The sequence below is a fragment of the Trichoderma evansii genome (genome assembly GCF_050947405.1).
Source record: "Trichoderma evansii strain SZMC 28006 chromosome Unknown GGI43scaffold_13, whole genome shotgun sequence".
NCBI classification, from domain to species: domain Eukaryota; kingdom Fungi; phylum Ascomycota; class Sordariomycetes; order Hypocreales; family Hypocreaceae; genus Trichoderma; species Trichoderma evansii.
In genome coordinates this window covers 479849-499647 of record NW_028145193.1, presented here as the reverse complement: position 1 = coordinate 499647, position 19799 = coordinate 479849, and the positions used below count along the sequence as shown (strand labels likewise).

The following is a 19799-nucleotide window of genomic DNA, read 5'->3' as shown; positions in this document are numbered from 1 at the left end:
CACCCCAGAGCCATCTTTTGAGCCGGCTCGCTTGTACTTTCTCCTCTGCCACGCTATAAAGTGGGATACCGAAAAGCCAGCCACAATGTTGGCAAAGATTGAGCTACTAGACCTAATATCTTCAAGATTTTGATGCACTAAATTTGTTCTCGATTAGCTCATCCGTCCAAAAACAGAATGACTCCCAATCATGCAATCCGAACCGATGCATTCTCCTCTTTGAGTAAAAGCATTCAATCTCTCCAATGCTCATGCTCGCCGACTGTGGTTCAAACATGGTTCGTTTTATCCGTTCTAGCGAGATTCGGGCACAAAGGATCTGCAAACAGGCCATGATGAGCAGATATTCGTCAGCATTTTACTTCGCCGATATTTATTGATTTAGCCCAGATAATATACGAGGTATATACCGACCAATCATGCAATCCGCAGATGGAAGCTATCAATTTCAAGAAAATTCAGAGAGGGCGTTTGCTAGTTGGGTAGTCGGTCCCGAACTAGAGGCACCACGCCGCGCTGACTTCAACTGTCGAATCGGGAGAGCCTTGCTAACAGCGGAAGCTGGTGATCGATCCATCCGAAGCTGACTTGTATTATGGAGTACCAGTACGCCTAGTACGTACTACTTGTGCAATACAGCGCATAGCTGCAGTTCGTGGCAGATGGAGAGCCTAAGACGACAAGATGGTGGCAGCTTCACTAGTGCTTACACTTGCGGTGTCAACTACGAGCACCACTGGAGAAGCTATTATCCAGCCTCCACGTTGTGCCACTGCAGTTCCTGGGCTGAAATTACACCCCCTCCACAAGACGAAACTCCATAGGAGGAAAGGAAGAAAAAAAAAGAGGAGGGGGGTTTAGTTCTCCAGCCCACTGGCTCGTGGTTTTCATTACATCATATGATTGATATTCCAGCCTTGGGCGGACGGGGAATATTTTTTTTCTCCAAGCACAAACTGCGGGCGTTGAAAGCATCTTTAAGTTGCATGAGCTCCAAAGACGACGATTCGGCGACCAAAGACAAACTTTAAGCCTCTGGATCCCCGGTTGCCACAAAAAGGCCAAGATGACAAGCCAACTTCAAAATTCAAAGAGCAAGCAACGTCAAGCTGAGTCTCGATGTGGCCCAGGCATTCTGCGCCAAGTAAGCCTGGGCTCTCCAGAGTGGCTTTAAAAGAGACTTACAGGTACAAAACTACTTGTATGGACCTTGAGATGTCACAAGCGCGCGCGAGAGGCCATCGGAGAAAGCATCGGAGGAGTGCCATTAGCAGCAGCCCTCTTTCTTACTGGGTTATGCACATGTCTGCAGCAGGACCCAGCTCTATACCGAAATTCGCATAGGCCATCAGCTTTCTGGGATCCTACCAGTTCAGCACATCTTGAGGACCAGATTTCAGACACCCCTCCCCCTGGGCCTGGTCAGAGGGAATTGGCCTCGTTGCTAACAATGACTGCTGCCATGTAATTTGCATTTGCGCAACCCTGCTCTGCATGCTGACATCTGCGACTTGGCCTCGCCTTTGCCCATGAAGATGATGCCCATTTGGGCTCATCCTGCATACGTGTAAGTATACACGTACGGCTCCAGTACGGAGCACTCTTGATTGCTGTACCGAAAAGTAATCTGGGGATCTGCCATATCGGCGTCCCCTCTTTGGCGGCTGTTTCAATTGTCATTGGCTGCCTTCATGTCCGTATCTGTGGGACTAGGCGCGTGCCGTCGCTCTCTATTGCATTCTGCGCATTCCTCGTTGCTGCGTCTCGTTAGCCAATCAATTCAGCATTAAAGCCACAAGCAGTTGCGACGGCCATGTCCGAACCTTGATTACAAACAAAGCTCCCTCATTTCTGCTACTCTTCTTCTCTTTCGAAGCCAATTTGAACTTTGGTTAGTTTCAGAGGTTTTGGTCACCTAAAAGAAACGTGGGCAAACTTGGGCAATATTGAATAAAGGCTTACTGACAAAGATAATTGTCATCCATGCTAGCTTTTCATCTCGGCTTCGAAATTCCGGTAGTATTGACGCATTCTCGGAATTTGCGACGGCAAACCCGCAAAGAAACTCAAAATGCACAGCCATGTGCAATTACTTGGCTTTACCCACTCAGATGGTAAGAAGGGTTCGGCTCGCTGACCGGTGGGTGAATGCCACGGATACGGAGGGTGTTACCCGGTTCAACTTGCAGGCTTTAGCGATGACCATGGGACAAAAGAGCTTGAGCAGAAAACTTCACCCCTCTGCTCCATACAAGGTCCAAGCTTGAACTATGACCAGCTTGCGCCGTGAGTCCCCGAGGAAGGGTCCAATGCTACCACTCCAATGGAAGGGCGTGAAAACTTGGCCTTGTTTGTGGAGGTTGCAGCAACGTCCCCATAACGCGGTCCGAGCTGTCATCGGATCCTGGGCGATTTTCGGTGCTTTTTTTTGAGTTTGCAAGAACTGGACCCTGAAAGGGGTTTAATCCATCGGCTAACTCCTTCTCCATCTGAGGAATGAAGACAGGATGCTTTTACTGGAGGTTATAATTCGAAAGCAACAACTTCTGGAGTTGTGAAGTCGAATGTGGGACGATGATTGGTGCGAGAGAGTGTGTGGTATTGAGATATTACAACAGTCAATCACCGCAATTTGAATCCACTCTTTGCTCTCGTGTCTGGTTTCTCTCTTTCTTTAGAGCCAACAAGATTCTCGGATACAGTTTAAGCAACAATCCCCCCTGGGCTCTAGCTGGGCTTGGCTACCGAAAGCCACGTTTGAAATTGAACCTGCTTACGCCAGCAGGTCATACGACGAAGGAGCTTAGGATCGATCGCACAAAGTTGCTGAAAACACTCCTCCTTACCAAGTTTGTCAAAGGGCATCTGTGCATAGAGGATGCAGCTTGTCTAAAGGATCGAGATTATATGGAGATGAAACAAACCCAATTGCCGCTGCAAGGCTTGGTGTTTTGTAAACCCCTCCCCCCCCCCCCCCCCCCTTTCCCGGGGTCACCGACGATCCCAGCTGTATGGTATCAATGGCACCTTGTGCCTTTTTCCGCTAGCAAGACGCCTCCATGACCTTTTTTTTCGTTTGGGTGCGGAGTAGTAAGCTGGCGTAAGGAGGCTTGCGGTTAGGGCCAGGATGCTAAGCGACCATGTCGAGTTTACAATATGAGAGAATAAGCAGAGCAAAAGAGAAAGATTCTAGAAGAAACAAGGATGGATAATAGCTAGGGGTGTAACTTTTGGAAGAATCCCAGTATCCGGTGCTGACCTACGGTCGAAAGCGGCCATATCGTTTACTGTAATTGCGTCGTGTTATTGCCAACATCGTGTGAAGGAAGGCCCTTGTCGATCGAACAGCAATGCAGGATTCGGAGAGTTTCGGGGAGATAAATCTTACTGTACAGCCCTCTGCTCTGGTAATACATGCTACCGTATTGGGTTATCGAGTTTGTCTTGGCCCTCTTACCTTTTCGGAGTCTTAGCTCAACGCCTAGCTAAGGATCACGCCCGTTTTGTTCATTTTTTTACATGGTTGCCTATTTGTTAATTCTGTTGCCTATTAGGAAGCGGATCCTGATTGATTTTCTTTTTCCCTGTTGTAGAATAATGAGTGCCAACGTGTATTCGCTGATAGGATATGCCAGAAGCTCTGTCTCTGTCTCTGATAACAAGACCCTAGCAAGCAAGGGCCGGTAAACTCAACCCGGCGAAATTGTCCGACTCTTTTCAAGGACTCTTTGCATTACACTGTTATGTCAAGAAAATGAGGTAAGCGGCCCTAACACAAGGCCAAAAAATCAAAAACCGCGCATCTTTGTCTTCTTTTGTTTAACTCGATAGTAATAGCTTCATTCATTCTTTGATATACTAAAATGCCGAACCCTGCACTGTATTATTGATAGTTTTTGGTTTATTATATAATTTTCCACTTTGGCTTGCCTAGTGCTGTTTGTTCCCGGCCAACCAACATGAACCTACGGCATCATTAAAACCGGCGCTAACAGGTTTAGGGCCGCTACAATCTCTGCGAGATCCGTGTATAGCTGCCAGAGCTGTTTCAGTCGCAAAAGACTGCCCCAAAGAAGCAAAGCTGATGACACTGAGTCAGTCTTACGGGCTAGGATCCCCGCCCCTGACAAGCACACAGGCGGAAAATCTATATGCTCTTCAGTCTATTCTGCTGTGTCTGCAAGGCGGCAAAGTCATGAATGAATCTTGTTAGTTTCCTTTTTAGTTTCTTCTTTGGGTATATATACTCCACGGTTAGTAATATTCTAGTAAGTGATAGTACAAGTACTATTGCTGTTACTATCCCACCTGTAACCTCTTCGCAAATTCGGCTCTCCCACCCTGTAGCAAACGCCCCCCTTCTTCCGGGCTTTTGCTGTCCAATAATTTGTCCTATTCCGTCCGCCGGCAATTCCAAAAAAAAAAAAAAAAAAAAAAATCCTTTGAATCTGATACTTTCAGTAAGCAGATGATACTACGTCTCCTTTTTTTTTCACCGATTCCGGGGGTTTGCTCGGCCCGCAAGAGGAGCCAGGGGGGGTTATGTTCGGGCTTTACCAACATGTAGGTTTCCGGAAAAGCAACGGCAATGAATTGCCGCGGAGATTCAAGGCTAAACCGTAACAAACAACAAAAAACACAACGGTGTACAATTATATACGAGTTGGAAAATGAGTAATCTGTGATGACCAGGAATAAAGTATATGCGGCTTATGTCAAGGTAAGCGTGCAGATGCAGCCTTACGATGCTACGTAGCTTTTTTTTTTGCAAGAGTACTGTCAACGGGAAACTTGTCTTTTGTGATATTGGGCATTTGCCGATTGTGGATAATGGTGTATGAAACTCACATGCTGATATATCCATACTGGAATAGAATGAGAAGAAATATGGTCAAAGAAGAAATATGATAGCTACATGGCATGACTTGTGTTCCACATCCGTGGCCCCGAGAATCAGAAGAGAGACAGAAAGAAACGCCCAACCAGCACTATTCTGGACAAGGCTGTCGGGGAGCCGCCGGTTACCCTATTCCTTTGGCTTTAATGGAACCCCCCTCAGTTGCATTTTGTATATTATCATGCGATGCGGACATTACAATCATGCATTGTAAGCATGTAGTGGCAGAAACAGACAAGTACTACTATTGTCCAGAACCCCAACTATAACCCTTGGCAGTCCGAATGTGTACAAGCATAGGTCAAGTCTCGCTGGTAAATCCCAGGATCGGTTAGACACGAGAGAGTGACATTGCGAAAGAAGGCATGCAAGACGATGGAAAAATAAAAACTACGGTTATAGGCGAAGTAAGCGACGCAGGCGAGTCTCGAATGCCTTGCGTATTATTCGATCTATTTCAAGCACTGCTTGGCAGTTATCATAGCGCTGTGATACATATGGAAAAAAGCAATAGTTCTTTATGGTGGCTGGCGGCTAGGGAGAAAAGAGGATTGGAGGTGAGGTGAAGTGAGGTGTGCGCATGTGATACAAGTACATGTTAAAAAGTACCTATGCTTGCTCTGCCAAAGTAGGCAATTCAGAGCAGTAATCCGGAGAAATAGCCTGTACTTTTGACGCCCTAGTTCTGCTGCTGCTCGTCCTTGATTTAGAAGCGTGAGTAATAGTGCCTGTAGTAGTAGCAGTTACGATGACTCTCTGCGGCAATCATAGGTTCCCATTGCCGCCCCTCGCTCCCGGCGGCATCCGAAGCATTGGCCTAGACACCTCCTCGTCGACCCTGGCCTTTTGCAGCGAAAAGGCCGGGTCTTCTCTACCACCGCACGAGCACGGGAAGCCCTTCCAGTCGTACCGCCCCACGCCGGCGCCGCATCTGGGGTTCGGGCACACCAGACGGCCGCCGAGCTCGCCCTTCTCCAGCTCGCCGCGCATCCAGCTGAGCGGCTCGATGAAGAAGTGCTGGCAAGGCGGGCGTGTAGGCGGCGGCAGGCCCCGGGCTTTTACGGTATCGAGCTCCTCATCGCTAAACGCCCGCGGCTGATGCGGCACGATGAAGGGGCCTGTGGCGAGAATCCGCCGGCACTTTTTGCAACGGAGTTTTCTGTCCCCGGTGGGGGTAGACGCCGACGATGCATCGGCAGATGGTGCTGATGATGCCTCTGCGGCTACCTCGTCCCCAAAAAAGAGCTGCGAGGGGGCCTGGCCCACGGCGAGGCTTTCCTTGGCAGCACGCTGATATAGCCAGCGCTGATAGATGGGTTGAGACTCAACACCCCCCTCGACAGGGCAGCCCATCCGCCACCAGTGATCGAGCTGCAGCATGAAACCACTGTTGGGGTCGGCAAGGGGTCGTGTCTTCTTAACGAAAGCGAGAGCTGCGCGAACTGGTTCGCAGATTGATTCGTCATACTGTCCAGGATACTGAGGGACTAGCGATGAAGCCAATTCTGCGCCTGCAGAGCCGGTGAACCGGTCGGGGTGGCGCCAGAGGAGGTAGGCAATAATCACGGAGATGGAGCGCGATTTCCCTGCGGCACAGTGAACGAATACGGCGCCATGACGGCCTCGTGGTGCATCAGGAGGAGGGACGTTTGATGCTGATGTTGATGCTGACACCAGTGATGACGTTGATGACGATGCTAAGCTCTTGTTGTCGCTATCCAGGGAGATATTCTCGATGGCCTTTTGTACACTAGCAACGTCGGAGCTGGAAGGGGCCTTCCGTCGGGGTCTGATACTTCGTAGCCCTTCGTCTATGAACTTGACCGCCTGGGGAAGCTCGATGAGGAGATCCGAGTCTTCGACATCGTCAATGTCAATGAGGAGGTGTTGGAAGGCCTTGCCATACTCAGAGAAGGGCTCATCCTTGAAGTTTTTGAGACTGGCCGGGTTGAAGGAGACTAGTGAGAGGACGTGTGTGATTTTCCTTTCTAGGAGAGACTGTGAGCGACGGAGGGCCCAGATACTGGTTTGGTTGGATGAGGTCAGCCAAGAAGTTTCATATTGATGACGATTATGATGGGGATGATGATGATATAGATGACGAATTGCACCTGTACATCATTTTATGTGAATGTGTGTGTAGCAGAAGAATTTTAAACTCACCCTCCGACGTAGAGATTCGGCACGCCATCAATCGTGCTCAGAGCCATCTCGACGACGCTCATCTCGAGAGCCTTGTGCTCTTCCAGTTCTAGCTGATGGCCAAACTGCTCTCTCTCGCCCTCGACAGGGGGGATGTCGTCCGGCAGCGGGGTGGCCAGCGTATCCGACGGGGTGAGCCCACAGTTTCGTGTGAGCTATGAATAAATGCTTGTTTGATTGGTAGCTGTGTGGCTGATGTACACACAGCTTTTGGTATGCTGATGGCTGTGAGAATGTGTTTATTCTCAAAGACTCTACGGCCAGAAATGAGCGTTGAAGTGCGGAAATCGGTATGAGACTAGCTCTTTGTCTTTGCTCGCTGCCTGTCTGATTTTATCTGACAAGAGCTGAGTGATGGTAAAGATGTGATGTGAGTTGCAGTGTAAGAGAGGGGAAAACTCTGACGGCGCAATCGCTGTGAGACGTAGAGACGAGGTGTTAGTAGAATTTAACAGTTCAGGTCAAGATATAGACAAGGAAATGCCAAAGAATTTTCTAAATCCAGAGAGAGAATAGAGAAGAATAGTCGAGTTTGCGATAAACCAGCTCGCTGCCTCGTTGTCGTCGTTGTCTGCTGCTTGGATTCAACCTCACGTTCACAGCCTTACAAAGCATGCCTCGGTTGGATGGATCTTCGTTTTTCCAGGCGCACCGCCACACAACCAGTCAGGTCCAGCCACAGCCCCTCTCTCGCTCAGCCTTACGCCCTACAGGGCTGCTCCAGCCTCGCGCTCGTTAACGCCGTCTGCCCTTCTGCCCCCCAGCGGCTTCCCGCTGTAATCCTGCCCTGTAAAATCTGCACTCGTGCCCTAAACGCGCGCTACGAGCACGGCCAGCCGCTGCAGCCCACAGCACCCTCTCGCCCGCTAAATCGCCACCCGTGGGATGCGACCCGAGCGCTACAGCATCGTCCATCGCCCATCGTCCAGCGGGTGTCGATGCACTGGAGGGTTGCACCGGCTGCGGCCCACGGCACTGTATCGTTGGGCTTACATTTTGATGAATGCAATGTATTTAATGTACCTTACTGTTGGTGTTGTGGTGAATGTATCTGCAGGTACTGTACTTGGGCTGCGCAGCCTTGTTTCACTATTGCCGATACGCCCTCTGTACATGTCGGGTATCTTCCAATTGGGTACTTTGGCGATACACAAAAAGCCGGCTGTTGGTTGGTGTTTTGCGGTGTTTTGCGGGCATTTTTGCTGTGGCTCGCAGCAAATCGGATCCTCCTCATTCCTTCGGGCTGACTGCTCCTCTCCAAGATTTGCCGTTTGAAGTAGCGAATAAAAATAAACATGTAAGAATAACAAATGAAAGAATGAAGGATTATATTGAGTGATGGGTGAATAGGCAGAATGTACATGTATCTCCTCTACGTACATGTACTATCGCCATCGGCATTTGCCAGAAACGAAGGAAATAAGAAAAAAAAGACTCACAGGGATCCCCTCCCGTTTTTTCCCGCTAAAGCTGCATCACATAAATCCTTCTCATCCTGCCGTTACTACATTCATATACATACATTAGATAGTCTTGTTTATCCCGTAATAGCATGACCCCCCTCCATCTTCAGTGTTTTACTGCAAGATAGGCACTAACACACATCCATACCTATACCCAAGGTATGTAGTATATGCACATCACATCCTATCTTTTCACCGTCATCTTTAAGGCGTGATATTATCTATTCACTCCCCTTCCCCCCTCCTCTGCCACTCGCATACTGACAAATCAGTGCATATTCATGCGGTTGGACATGGAAGAAGCTGCATATCTATGATGATCATCGTCATCATCGCAGCCATCATCGGGAGAATTGGTGTATATCAGTCGATCGGCTGCCACCATCGAGCTGCAGCTGCTTCTTTTCAGTAAGACTTTATATTTAGAAGCTCTTGTATGTAATTGATAATGAAGACAACAAAAATCCACATCATTGTTTCACATACATATGTAATACCATGTAGTTCATGTCACTCGCCGTGGCTATATACATGTACCTGGTAATTCCGCCCTGCGTCCCGCCGTAAGCACCTTGGCTTGAGTTCAACTTTGTCACAATTCGCGGTCCGAGATTCCCTAGATTGCATACCCAAGTCATGTACTCACCTTGTCCTTGCAGGCTCTCTCTCACACCTCCCCATGAATCTTACTGGGATGTGCGTTTTGCCGGTAATCCATATACACTTGACACAAGTAAAGCAGACGAGAGAGGAAGGGGGGAGGGGTGAGAAATTGAAAAGCTATCACCATCTAGGAATTTGTAAACTCGTAGTAGCGGTAATGCTAGCCCCTAGTAGCACTATATACTTGCAGTAGCATTCTCAACATCTTTTGGTACAAATCCCAAACGAAGCAGAGTTTTCCCAAACAGGTATACCATGCGTCCTGATATGCCCTATAATGGCAAGGCAACATATTGATGCGCTAATCGCCCCCCTTTCTCTTTAACGTGCTTACTTTATCTAGGTAGACGGCTTTTTCCAGGCTTCTTTTTAGCGGGAGGACTTGCCGAGGCACCGTTTTTTCTTTCAGCTCTTTTAGCTTCCATCGTTTAATAAAGCTTCCCGCCCCAGTTTGATAGTTTGATGGCCTGCCAAGAGGAAGACCAAGACCTCCACAGCTTGGAAAAAGTTACGGTTGTTTGTCAGTCTTGATACATGGAATCACGCTGGCTTTATTAGCTCTTTGAATTCATCGTGTTCATCGTGTTCATCGTGTTCATCCACGACATAGGACTAATATTATAGGGCGGCTAACTGACTTCTGAAGTTAGGATTCAGCAAGAGGGCGTGGGAGGACGTCTGCAAGTCCGTGTCTCCTATGGCTTTCCATTGATTCCATTAACTAAATCCGTTCTACTGTTGATCTCTCGTAATAGGATCCGATTTAGTCCGCCTCAGCCCTGTCTCGTCGGCCAGCGGGCGGATGCTGGTGCTAGTATGATATAGTACTGCACTACTGTATACTCACTACTATTCATAAGCTTAGCGATCAACAAATTAAACGCTTGGTATGGCCTAGAGGCGATTAGAGTACGACAATCATTTTTCCTCATCTTTACAAGAAGTAAAGCGGCTGAGCCGCCTTGGCTGAATCATTACTCTGTTGACCGACTTGCATGAATTAATAATTAAGCCAAAGCTGTACTCGCTTTCGGTTTCCCTTCATCTCATTTAGCTTTATTTTATTATAGTTTCACCCTTATATTACTACTCGATATTACGCGTATACATTATCAATCGCCCCATTACACGAATTTCCTCCAACAGCAGTCTCTCTTGGCTCAGGCTAATTTGCCCTCGATGACTATTTAATTATGCCTATTTACCAGCTCCCCTATGTCTGCACGATAGTCAGACAAATAGGCGCTCTTGGCACTCCATATACATTGACTTCTCCAACGCCAAGGCTCTTCCATAATTTTAGCATCGAATCCAGTAACTGCTCATGCGTATCGTTGCCGCACGGGGCTTGACGCAGGTCGCAGAATACCCCCCTCCATCTCACCCGTCTCCATCATAGGCCAGGCATCAGGATCGGCCCCATAACATAAACGAGCAAAGCGAGGAGAATAGTGCATCGAAGGAAAACTATAATCCTCGGCATATTCCGCGTCTAAGGACACAAATACACGTGCAACACTAGCAGTTCGGGCTTCAGCAACGGCGCATGAAGTCTGTTACTTGAGAGAAACTAGCGTTAAACGTACAAAGTAAGCATATAATCATTTAGTCGCCTGCGGGCGGACCAGCCTTAGTCCTAGATGGCTTCATGATTTGTATCTTTTCTATTTTAATGTCCTATTTTCTCGAAATCGAGCCCAAAGAAGGAAAACGGAAAATCAACCCCGCCCCTGTTGATGCTTATATAGCTAGGCTGATAGTGCGATCGACTGACTTCGTCTTCTGCTTATTATTACGCATCGTCTATTCTTCGTAAGCCCCCCTACCCCCTTCTGTTACCAGCAGGGTGGTATTTATTTCCTCTTTCGGCCTCCAGCAGAATCCACGAGCGTCGTATTCCAAATACATATGCCATGTAAACTTACAGCTATAAGCGAGCGTCAATCGAACATGCTATCCTTTACCAGTGCCAGCCTTGTCAGCTACCAAGCCATTGAACCTTGTTACTCGTCTCTTGTATATTCACTCCCCCCTTCATCAAAGCTCATTAATTACAATCCTGATGATCTGACGTGTGATGTATATGATATACCAGCTTCTCCCTCTCCGTCGGAACGGCTATAGCAGGGCTGTTGACACCCACTGTCTTCTCTTTTCAGCCCCCATCGTCTTGAATCATCAGTTATCAATCTCCGGCATATATAGACCTACCTCCAACTTGTACGTACGGATGGGATACATAAATAAGCACATGATGCCTATACAAGCCCTTGTAACACCAGCGAATACCAGCATCTGAAGCACACACCCCCATGAACATCTTGATGAAAATACATGCAGCTAAAAGCAAAAACACCCCTATAGGGATTAATGGTATTGATTATACTATGCACATGAAATATGCCATAGCATAAATACTGAATATCCCCTTTTGCCACAGTTGCAATGACTGCTGCAAAAATCTACTGTAAAAAATAGCTGCGAAAATCAGCTGCAAATAACAGCTGTAAATAACAGTTGTAAATAACAGCTACAAAAAAAAGCTGTAAAAAACAAATGCAAAAAACAGTTGTAAAAAACAACTGTAAAAAACGGTTGCATAAAACAGCTGCGGCCATCAGCTGCGGCAGCAGCAAAATTTACTACAAAATCAGTTGCAACTGTAATATAAGTATATAATGTAAATATATTTATATACACTGTGGTTAAAAAGGCTAAGATATTAAAAAGTGGATCTATTGATTAGAAATAAAGGTTTAATTGGCATGAATTATATTGTTTTCTATAAAGTATTTCTAGTGAAAAAAAAGTGTACTGTAAGGCGCACAGTATTTTAAGACACAAGCAGTTATCGTATTACAAATGCTTAGGCAGAATTTTATACCTACCTCTATAATAAGCAAAATTAAACTAATTACATAATTAAAAGAATTAAAAATATTTTTATTTTCTAGTAAATTAAACTATAATAAAACTCCTAGTAATTTTATTATATATAAATAATTATATTATATTTATTACAGCTATTAAATTATAATCTTATATAATTTTTTATTAATTTCCTGTAATATATATAATTTTAACTTTAACTTATTAGCCCAGATACTTTTACAATTAAAACAAGTGTATTTAAATTATTACTTTAAAACTTTATTTTATTATTGTTTTCTTGTCTTTGTATAAAAAAGAAGAAATATAATACACGTTCCCTATATAAAATAATCCTAAACTGGTGCAGTAGCCAATAAATAATAAAAGTATAACTAAAAAGCTTTATTATCTTAAACTCAAGGTTAATTTATAGCTGAAGAATAATTAAAACTCAAGTATTATTTTCTTGCAGGGGTGTTGTAGGGAAAGATATAAAAATTCTGCCTTGGCACCTTCAACAAGATAGTCAACTATACCGGCATCCCATACAATTGGTATCCCATCTCATCCCATCCCATCACGCTCCATCTCTTCCAACGGCAAGTCCCGCTTCGGAACTGCTCCTCCGTAGAATGATTCGTGGGTCCTCATCAGATTCGGTAGCCAAACAAATAAAGTAACCTCACACATGCCAAGTATGTAATTACGCAGTAGCACCTTGGCGATCTAGAAGCCTCCCCCTTTATTTCATCATCGGCCTTTTTTTCTTCTTTTTTTTTTTTCATTCCGAAAAGTGAATGTTTCCATTTTTGGTAGAAATCAATCTCATCATCATGCTCGTCTAGTGTTTTTCTACTTTCGTTTCGTCTCACTGCTTCCCCCCCTCTCCTCACAGACTCTACTCAGCATGTAAGCAAGCAATCTACACAAAAGCAATAAACAAAGAACAAGGGGGCGGTGTGTCCTCCAATCATATCATAATAATCGCAGCATCGAGGCGACAGCCGGGCCAATGCAAGGCCAATGCGCAAAGCAGCCCTCCCTCTCTGCTTAGTTTCACGCGAACCTCCGCATCAGTACAAAATAAATAGCCGCATGGCTTCATCATCTGTTCTTCATCGTATCATCTGTTATAAAGGGTGTTGTGCATATTAATTAAAACAGACGTGTGCGTTCAAAAGTACTCTGCAATGCTCCATAGTTTGTACCAGCAGCTGTAAAAGTAGAATGAGAAGTCCCATGTTCTCGAGGCTTACAGAGCGACTCGGCCGTGTCAATCAATAGCTAGCTATGCATAAATTAGGAACCAGCTTATGCACATCATCATAAAGCCATTAACCACCAAAGCCATACTCCACACTCACTTATCCTCATTAGAGCTGAAAAAGAGAGGCGAGCACCACTAGACAGATAGCACCGTTAGACCTCATATCAATAATACTGTCATTTTTTGGGTTGCCTCGAATATACCTTTTCAAGGTCATGTTTGTATAGTCATTCTACCTATTATCTAATCTGTCCTCCTTTCGATTTTGTGCGAAGCCCTTGAAACCACGCCATTCTTTGTCATGCACGCCCTTGGCATAAAAGGTAGCACCAGAAATGAAAGATGAATAAAGAAAAAGGACAATGGGAGGAAATGGGAGAATGATCTTTTATTTCCACTGCTCTCCCCTCACGCGTAAAGTGGTACCACTTTCAGACAGTCCAACAAACGTCCTTCCATGCCAGGAGCCTGTTGCAAGAGAGGCCTCTGTACGTCAGCAGTGTTCGGCTGGGCCTTGCCAATAGCGTCCATGGTTCTTGTTCGCTGTCACCGTCACACTACGGCTGGCTGAGCATCTGTCCTTCCACCTAGGCCAAGCAGCGTTAGGGCTTGGACCAGCCCGTGCCATGTATCTGGAACCCTCTGTGCGAAATCCAGACTAGATTGGGCCGTATGCAAATGGCTGACGATGAACGGCCTGGTTGGGCTGAACCGGGAGACCCTGGTTTGCGACGGCTCCCACGTACGGCTAGAGCCTTGCAGTACCAAGTGGTCTTTGGCCTGCTCCTCCCTGAAACACCACGCCACAGCGCGTATCTGTGCACCTCATCCAAGACCCAAGAGCGGTTTGCTGCACAGGAAGTGGTATTCTGCTTCGTAGCGGTGATTGAATCGAGTGTATTCACTGTCATACAGCTGCTGCAAAAGGGCGAATTTCCATGCCGTGGGCCGCATGTAGGTTCGTTTCAGAATTGACCTTGTCGATCCTATTGCACCCACAATGCCAACCCAATCACTTAAGCCCTGGTCTCTGGGCACCTGCACTTCAAAAGAGGACGAGTAGGTAATATATATCAATATCTGTTGTCTCCGGATGAGCTTTCCGAGATTTAGCTAGCCTAAACTTGGGCAGTAGTAGTGCTAAGAGTAGTAATATAGCAGTAAAACAAAGGGTAGCTGTGCGATGAGACGGAAAAAAAGAGATCCTGAATCCTTTGGCGAGTCCGTCTTACTGGTAGCAGCTGACATGGGGAGCTGCCTCTCATCGCCGAATTCGGCGGTACAGGCGCAAGTGCACGTCTCACCCATCATGGCATCAGCCGGTGGAGGGGGGAATGCCCTAATACCCTAGAAGTTCTGCATCCCAGCTGCGTGCGGTGGTCTGTCAGCCTGACTTATATCCGAACATCCAATGGCATTTTCGGCTGGTCCTCCCTCATCCTCCTTAAAGCCTATGTCAGTGCGTCTTGACCACAATACCTTTCCATGGCCAACGCAAGCACCCTACTCGTTCCCGGCGGGTTTTGTAGTCGCATTTGGAATCACCCCCATAGCTCTGTATCCCAAAAATGGCGGCATTCTCTCTCCAACAAACCATGATATACCCTTGTTATATCGACTCGCCCATACGAGCTCTCTCGCGGAACAGTCACCATAGCCTCCGTCCCCCAAAAGCCGAACCCACAGTAATACCTGCGCGCACCCTGCTTGTTTTTGATTGGTTTGACACCCAAACGCCCATTTATGAATCAATTGCTTGTCGTAAAGTCGTTATAGACAAAAGGAACGATAATGTGGTAAAAAAAAAATTCTCGGCCAATGTGAAATCATTTATTTGACTGGCAATGCAATGCAGAGCTCCACTATGTCGCCTCCTGGAGCGGGTATTCTTTTTAAGAGAAAACAATATAACAAAAAAACAAGTAGCCATGCCGTCTTCATACAGAAATAGTTGACTGAAACTTTTCGTGTTGTAAGCCTTCGTAAACTAGCAGCCGCGCGCCCTTGGCGGATCCTTGCAGCGCTTCGAATGCAGCTATCCAGAGCCAGAATCTTTTCTATTTTTTTCATTTTTTTAATTTTTCCCCCCTCACCTTGGGGAAGGGTCCTCCTCCATCAGACAAGCATTCTCCAGCATGTTGGTCCACTTGCCGCTGGTGCCTGCGTGACTGTGCTTGAGATGCTGGCGAAAGTGGTCGGCCCTGTAAAACTTCTTGGAAGAGTTGCACTCTCTGAACTTGTGCTGCTCTTGCAGGTGTCGAATGCGCTCCTCCCAGTCCTGGTCGGTAGCGTGTCTCGCCTGAATTCCTCCGTTCAGTAAGCCGGCTCTCGCCCCAAGTCCCGAGCGAGGGAACTCCTCCCCGCAGTAGCCGCATGCATCGGCCTCGCCGGGATGCGTCGTCGATTCGTGGAACGCCCGATTGTACCCAGATAGCGCGGAGCACGACCATGAATGGCGACGCACATGGAGCGAGTTTTGGTGTCGCTCGGCCTCGTTCTTGTTCTTGAAGCGGTTGCCGCAGAAGCTGCACTCATACTGCTTCTCAGCTTCGTGAGCACTAGATGGATGAGTCAGCACACACTGAGAATGACGAAGCGGGAAAAAATGGGGCGCGATTTAAAAAAAGAACTAAATGCGACTAATTTCGTACCTGAGCTCTTCAGCTGTCTCAAACTTCTTGGGCTTCTTGGGACAGCATTCGCACATGTAGAAGCCCTGGAACTTGGTGCCAGCGGGTTTTGCCATTTCGGAGAGCTTCCGCGGGCTGGCACCTGAGGTGGTCCGGGAGTGTAGAGATGCCCTGTTGGCAGCGGACGTCTTGGGGCTTGGGATCAGGGATGCGGGCGTGTTGTATGGAGAGGTGCATGATGTGGGAGAGAGGGCCCCGGGTGAGACCCCACCGGGTGAGCGGTGGCCAAAGGAGCAGCTAGCGGTAGTTGTAGAGGGGATGGAAATAGAAGACATGAGGAAGCCGGATCGTGATGGCGCGCTAGAGAGAATGGACGTTGCGATTTGGACGCCCGTCGATAGGCGAGGAGTGGGAGAGCCGCGAGAGGCGCCCTGGCCAGGTATCATGTGGAGGCCAAGGTCATCCGACGCAGGGCTGGCTGCCCGTCGCTTCTGTCCTGCACTTGCGTACGCATCTTCAATGTGCAGTCTCTTCAATGACGAAGTCTCCTCCATGTCCATATCGTCGGCAAAGCTGCCCTGGGTAGAGGTGGCATCGTCGCTGTTGTTCCGCCTTGATCTGCCTCGGGGTGAGCGGTCGGGTTCTGAGCCGTCATAGGGCGAGCGGCGGTCAATTGGGGATCGGTAGAATGGCGTGGAGAGGGGAGAGACGGCAGAAAAGGTTGGTGAGTCTCGGGGTTGTGACTCAAAGGGTGCGCGGCTGTGGATGGGGAGCTGGATGGGTAAGTTGTTGAAGCTGGGAGCAAACCGGCCCTCGTTCTGAAGTCCTCGAGCAAGGTCGCTCATGCCACTGAGAAGAGAGCGCGGAGGCGATCTGTCCCCCAGCGTGCGGATGGGAGTCAGCAGGTTCTTCATGCTGTCGCCGTGAATATCAGCTGCTGATTGAAACTGAAATCTGTTGTGGTGAAGTCCAAATGGCTCGGTGGGGATAGAGTCGCGAGATCTGCCATTCTCAACAAATTAGTCTTTTCATTCTTTCCAACCTGCAAGAATTGCGCACCTCTCTGTCGAAGCATAGCTGGCATAACCCTCGTCGCTATTGATGCTTCCAGTTTCCCTTCTCCTGTAGCCCGGTCGCTCATCCAGGTGACAAGGGCTCATGCTACCGTAACCACTTGCCAAGGATGAGCGACTGGCGAAGGAAGAGCCACGAGAATACTCTCTCTTGTCTTTCGAGTCGTCACGATATTGCGTGGGTGCGTCGCCAAAGGGAAGAACGCGTGGAGGAGGCAGCGGAGGGGGCACGTCGTCTCGTGTATCCATTCCAGGAATGGCCATTGCTGGACTTCTTGAGAAGGTAAGGTCGTCTCTATATCGATTGGCGCCGGATCCAGGGACGATGATGCTCGGCAGAGCAGGAGGGGCCTCTCGATACTGCGGGGGGAAGGCCATTGTTGCGAAATGAAGAAGGGAAATGCGAGTATTTGAAGTTGGAAGTGAGGTGCTGTAGAGAAGTGAAGTAAAGGCCGAGGTGGGCCTTTTGGTGTGGGAAATGTGAAGAGGTGTTTGCCGTTACACGCCCATTCGAGTCATAGAAATTGATGATAGCCCACGGAGTCAATGCGCCAGTAAGAACGCAAGCCCGCCGCTTCAGCTGCGGCAACGAGAATCCGCCGTTACGTGTCGCGTAGGCGAAGCAGGGCAGAGATGCGTAGGTGGCAACGAATTCGGAATATTTTGGTCTTCTTTTTTTTTGGCGTTTATCCAAGTCCAGCTCTAGGGGCCGCAAGGTCTTCCAAGGCAGTGCGTACTGTAGGTACGTAGGTAAGTGTGGTTTGGGATGGTAGCTGAACGGGGCAGCAAAAATAGGTCCATAGAAGGAGGCAAAAGTGTTGAAGACGAATAGGATTGGAGAACAAGGGCTGGAAGAATGATACACGAAGCCACTAGAGGCAAGTTGAGGTGACCAAAGACATGGGATGTCCTCGAATTATAACATGTGGGAGGTTAAGAAGACTTTAATGTAGGGGCGAGAAGCGGGAGACCAAAAGAGAATATCAAAGCTTAGTCCCGCTGCTTGGCCCAGAGCGAGAGAAGAGAGAGAAAGTGAGCGGGTGTGGGAATAGAAATGATGAGAAGAGCGCTGCGCCAGGGGCGTGTAGAGAAGCGACAAAGCGACCAGCATGAGATGGCCCTCTCCAACAAGTGCTAATCCTGTTAGTGCGCGGGTGGTCGTTTGGCCAGAGCAGAGCCAGGGATTTGGTTGGACAAGGGGCGCCGTGTGTTGGAGTATGTATGGTAGCCATGTTTGTTTCTTGTGTCCAAAAGTAGCCTATCTCTTTTGCTGCTCTCTTGGCCCTCGCCCTGTCGCGCTTTTTTCTGCCTACTCCCGTCCAACGGATGGGTATGCTCGACGAGCCGATGGCACTGCAGAGCCACATCGGCACGACGATCAGCCTGAGAGGCAAAGAAGACATGAGTCTCTGTTAATAACTTGCTACATGTTGTTTGTACTTGCTGGGTACCGAATAGGGCAGGAAAAGAGCGAGATGCGCCAACCCTATTGGAGCAGAGCGGAGAAAACGGAGGGAGGGGCGTATTCCATGATTCTACCCACAGGTAGTGTTCCCTTGAGGACCTTGAGAGGAAGTATACACCAAGCAGCAAGGGCCAAGAGGCGACACAGAGGGTATGATATTACTGCTAGTGGTAGAAGCAGCAGCAGAAGCCGAGCAGCGAAAGGCGTTCCCAGAGGATCGGTTGACTTGCGAGGTGCGATGGAATTGGACTGTGAGCTGCCCCCCTCCCCAAGCTCCAAGGCTAGTTGGTGTGTACATATTGGTACAAAGGAAGGCTTAGGGACCAACGGTCCACGGGTACGGCTACTCTAACACCGTCGTACAATCCAAGTAGCACCACGGGATGCGCGTGGGCAGCCCTGTCTTAGTGCCCTATGGCCCTTTTTTGCCTGGGGAGAGGGGGCGTATGCTCAGCGCTGGGCTGTAGGGCCAGCACAGACGCCGTCTGAAGAATGTTGCCGGGAGGGGGCGTGGATGATGCGGGCAGGGACCGGTAGGGTTGAGCACGGTGGTGTGCATATAGACAAGGCCATTGATCCCGCCAGTGGAGCGCGCCTCTTTTTTAGGCAGGGCTGGGCGAGAGACAAGTGGACGAGGGCAAGGCAGCGCTAAGCAATTAAGGTAGCCAGGCAACATCCATCTCAGGTTGAGGTGAGCTCCGCGGCCCTGGGTGTTGTGGTGCTGGCAAACTGACGATGCCGGACACTGGATATGCTGGCTTGCAGTCGCTCCACTCGCCTCCCATCCGTATGTCCGTCTTCCCACTCTTGTTCAATCCCTCCCATCCCTGCTGCGAGCACTCTTTGTGCACTGCTAGCGGAGCGACTGGATGTTCGCCAACAGTGGCCGACAGTGCCAGTATGGTACAGTAGCAGTAGCAGCAGTTTCCGGGCCCCTGGCAATGGAACGGCAGAACGGGGAAGCAGCAGCTCAAGGATCGCTCGGCGATCGTTCGGCCTGTGAGTCGATGAAAGACTAAACCAATGGCAGCAATTCCAGGGCCGAAGCGGAAAAGAACGTATTCCTCCACGAATTCCTCCGGCTAGCAGGAGCAGCAATCAGAGGGGAGGGGTGTAGGGCTCTGGCTCTGTTTTAGCAGCCCTGCGTTGCAGAAGCATGGATGTCTCTTACATACATACACGCTTCCTCTGCTGTATGTCCAAGACCGTGTGCAGGTATGACAACCGCAGTCACGGTACTTCGGGCCAGCACCTTGTATGCCCATTTC

The 19799-nt window shown here is 48.5% G+C and overlaps 3 protein-coding genes across 3 annotated transcripts; 1 reads left to right on the top strand and 2 right to left on the bottom strand.

Annotated features, from left to right (window-relative positions):
• Positions 1 to 5414: 5414 nt before the first annotated feature.
• GGI43DRAFT_80355 (uncharacterized protein) lies at positions 5415 to 7673 on the bottom strand. Its single transcript, XM_083210331.1, has 2 exons — positions 7061 to 7673; positions 5415 to 6920 (listed from the first exon to the last, which is right to left on the bottom strand). The coding sequence occupies exons 1-2, from the start codon at positions 7120 to 7122 to the stop codon at positions 5663 to 5665; spliced, it is 1320 nt and encodes a 439-aa protein (XP_083059517.1). The 5' UTR covers positions 7123 to 7673; the 3' UTR covers positions 5415 to 5662.
• Position 7674: 1 nt separating this feature from the next.
• Positions 7675 to 8710, top strand: GGI43DRAFT_80394 (uncharacterized protein). The gene has a single exon (XM_083210332.1). It carries the CDS (start codon positions 7726 to 7728, stop codon positions 8344 to 8346), a length of 621 nt encoding a protein of 206 aa, XP_083059516.1. The 5' UTR covers positions 7675 to 7725; the 3' UTR covers positions 8347 to 8710.
• Positions 8711 to 15326: 6616 nt separating this feature from the next.
• On the bottom strand, positions 15327 to 17809 carry GGI43DRAFT_79886 (uncharacterized protein). Its single transcript, XM_083210329.1, has 3 exons — positions 17053 to 17809; positions 16015 to 16995; positions 15327 to 15921 (listed from the first exon to the last, which is right to left on the bottom strand). The coding sequence occupies exons 1-3, from the start codon at positions 17442 to 17444 to the stop codon at positions 15453 to 15455; spliced, it is 1842 nt and encodes a 613-aa protein (XP_083059515.1). The 5' UTR covers positions 17445 to 17809; the 3' UTR covers positions 15327 to 15452.
• Between the last annotated feature and the right edge of the window lie 1990 nt (positions 17810 to 19799).

What these genes read in the sequence shown, in the direction of transcription:
- GGI43DRAFT_80355 (XM_083210331.1), bottom strand. Translation starts at nt 7,122, where the DNA reads ATGAGCGTCGTCGAGATGGCTCTGAGCACGATTGATGGCGTGCCGAAT. An exon ending in CCGAATCTCTACGTCGGAGG is followed by an intron (nt 6,921 to 7,060) that starts GTGAGTTTAAAA and finishes CAACCAAACCAG; the next exon opens with TATCTGGGCCCTCCGTCGCT.
- GGI43DRAFT_80394 (XM_083210332.1), top strand. Translation starts at nt 7,726, where the DNA reads ATGGATCTTCGTTTTTCCAGGCGCACCGCCACACAACCAGTCAGGTCC.
- GGI43DRAFT_79886 (XM_083210329.1), bottom strand. Translation starts at nt 17,444, where the DNA reads ATGGCCTTCCCCCCGCAGTATCGAGAGGCCCCTCCTGCTCTGCCGAGC. An exon ending in AGCTATGCTTCGACAGAGAG is followed by an intron (nt 16,996 to 17,052) that starts GTGCGCAATTCT and finishes TGAGAATGGCAG; the next exon opens with ATCTCGCGACTCTATCCCCA. An exon ending in GAGACAGCTGAAGAGCTCAG is followed by an intron (nt 15,922 to 16,014) that starts GTACGAAATTAG and finishes TCATCCATCTAG; the next exon opens with TGCTCACGAAGCTGAGAAGC.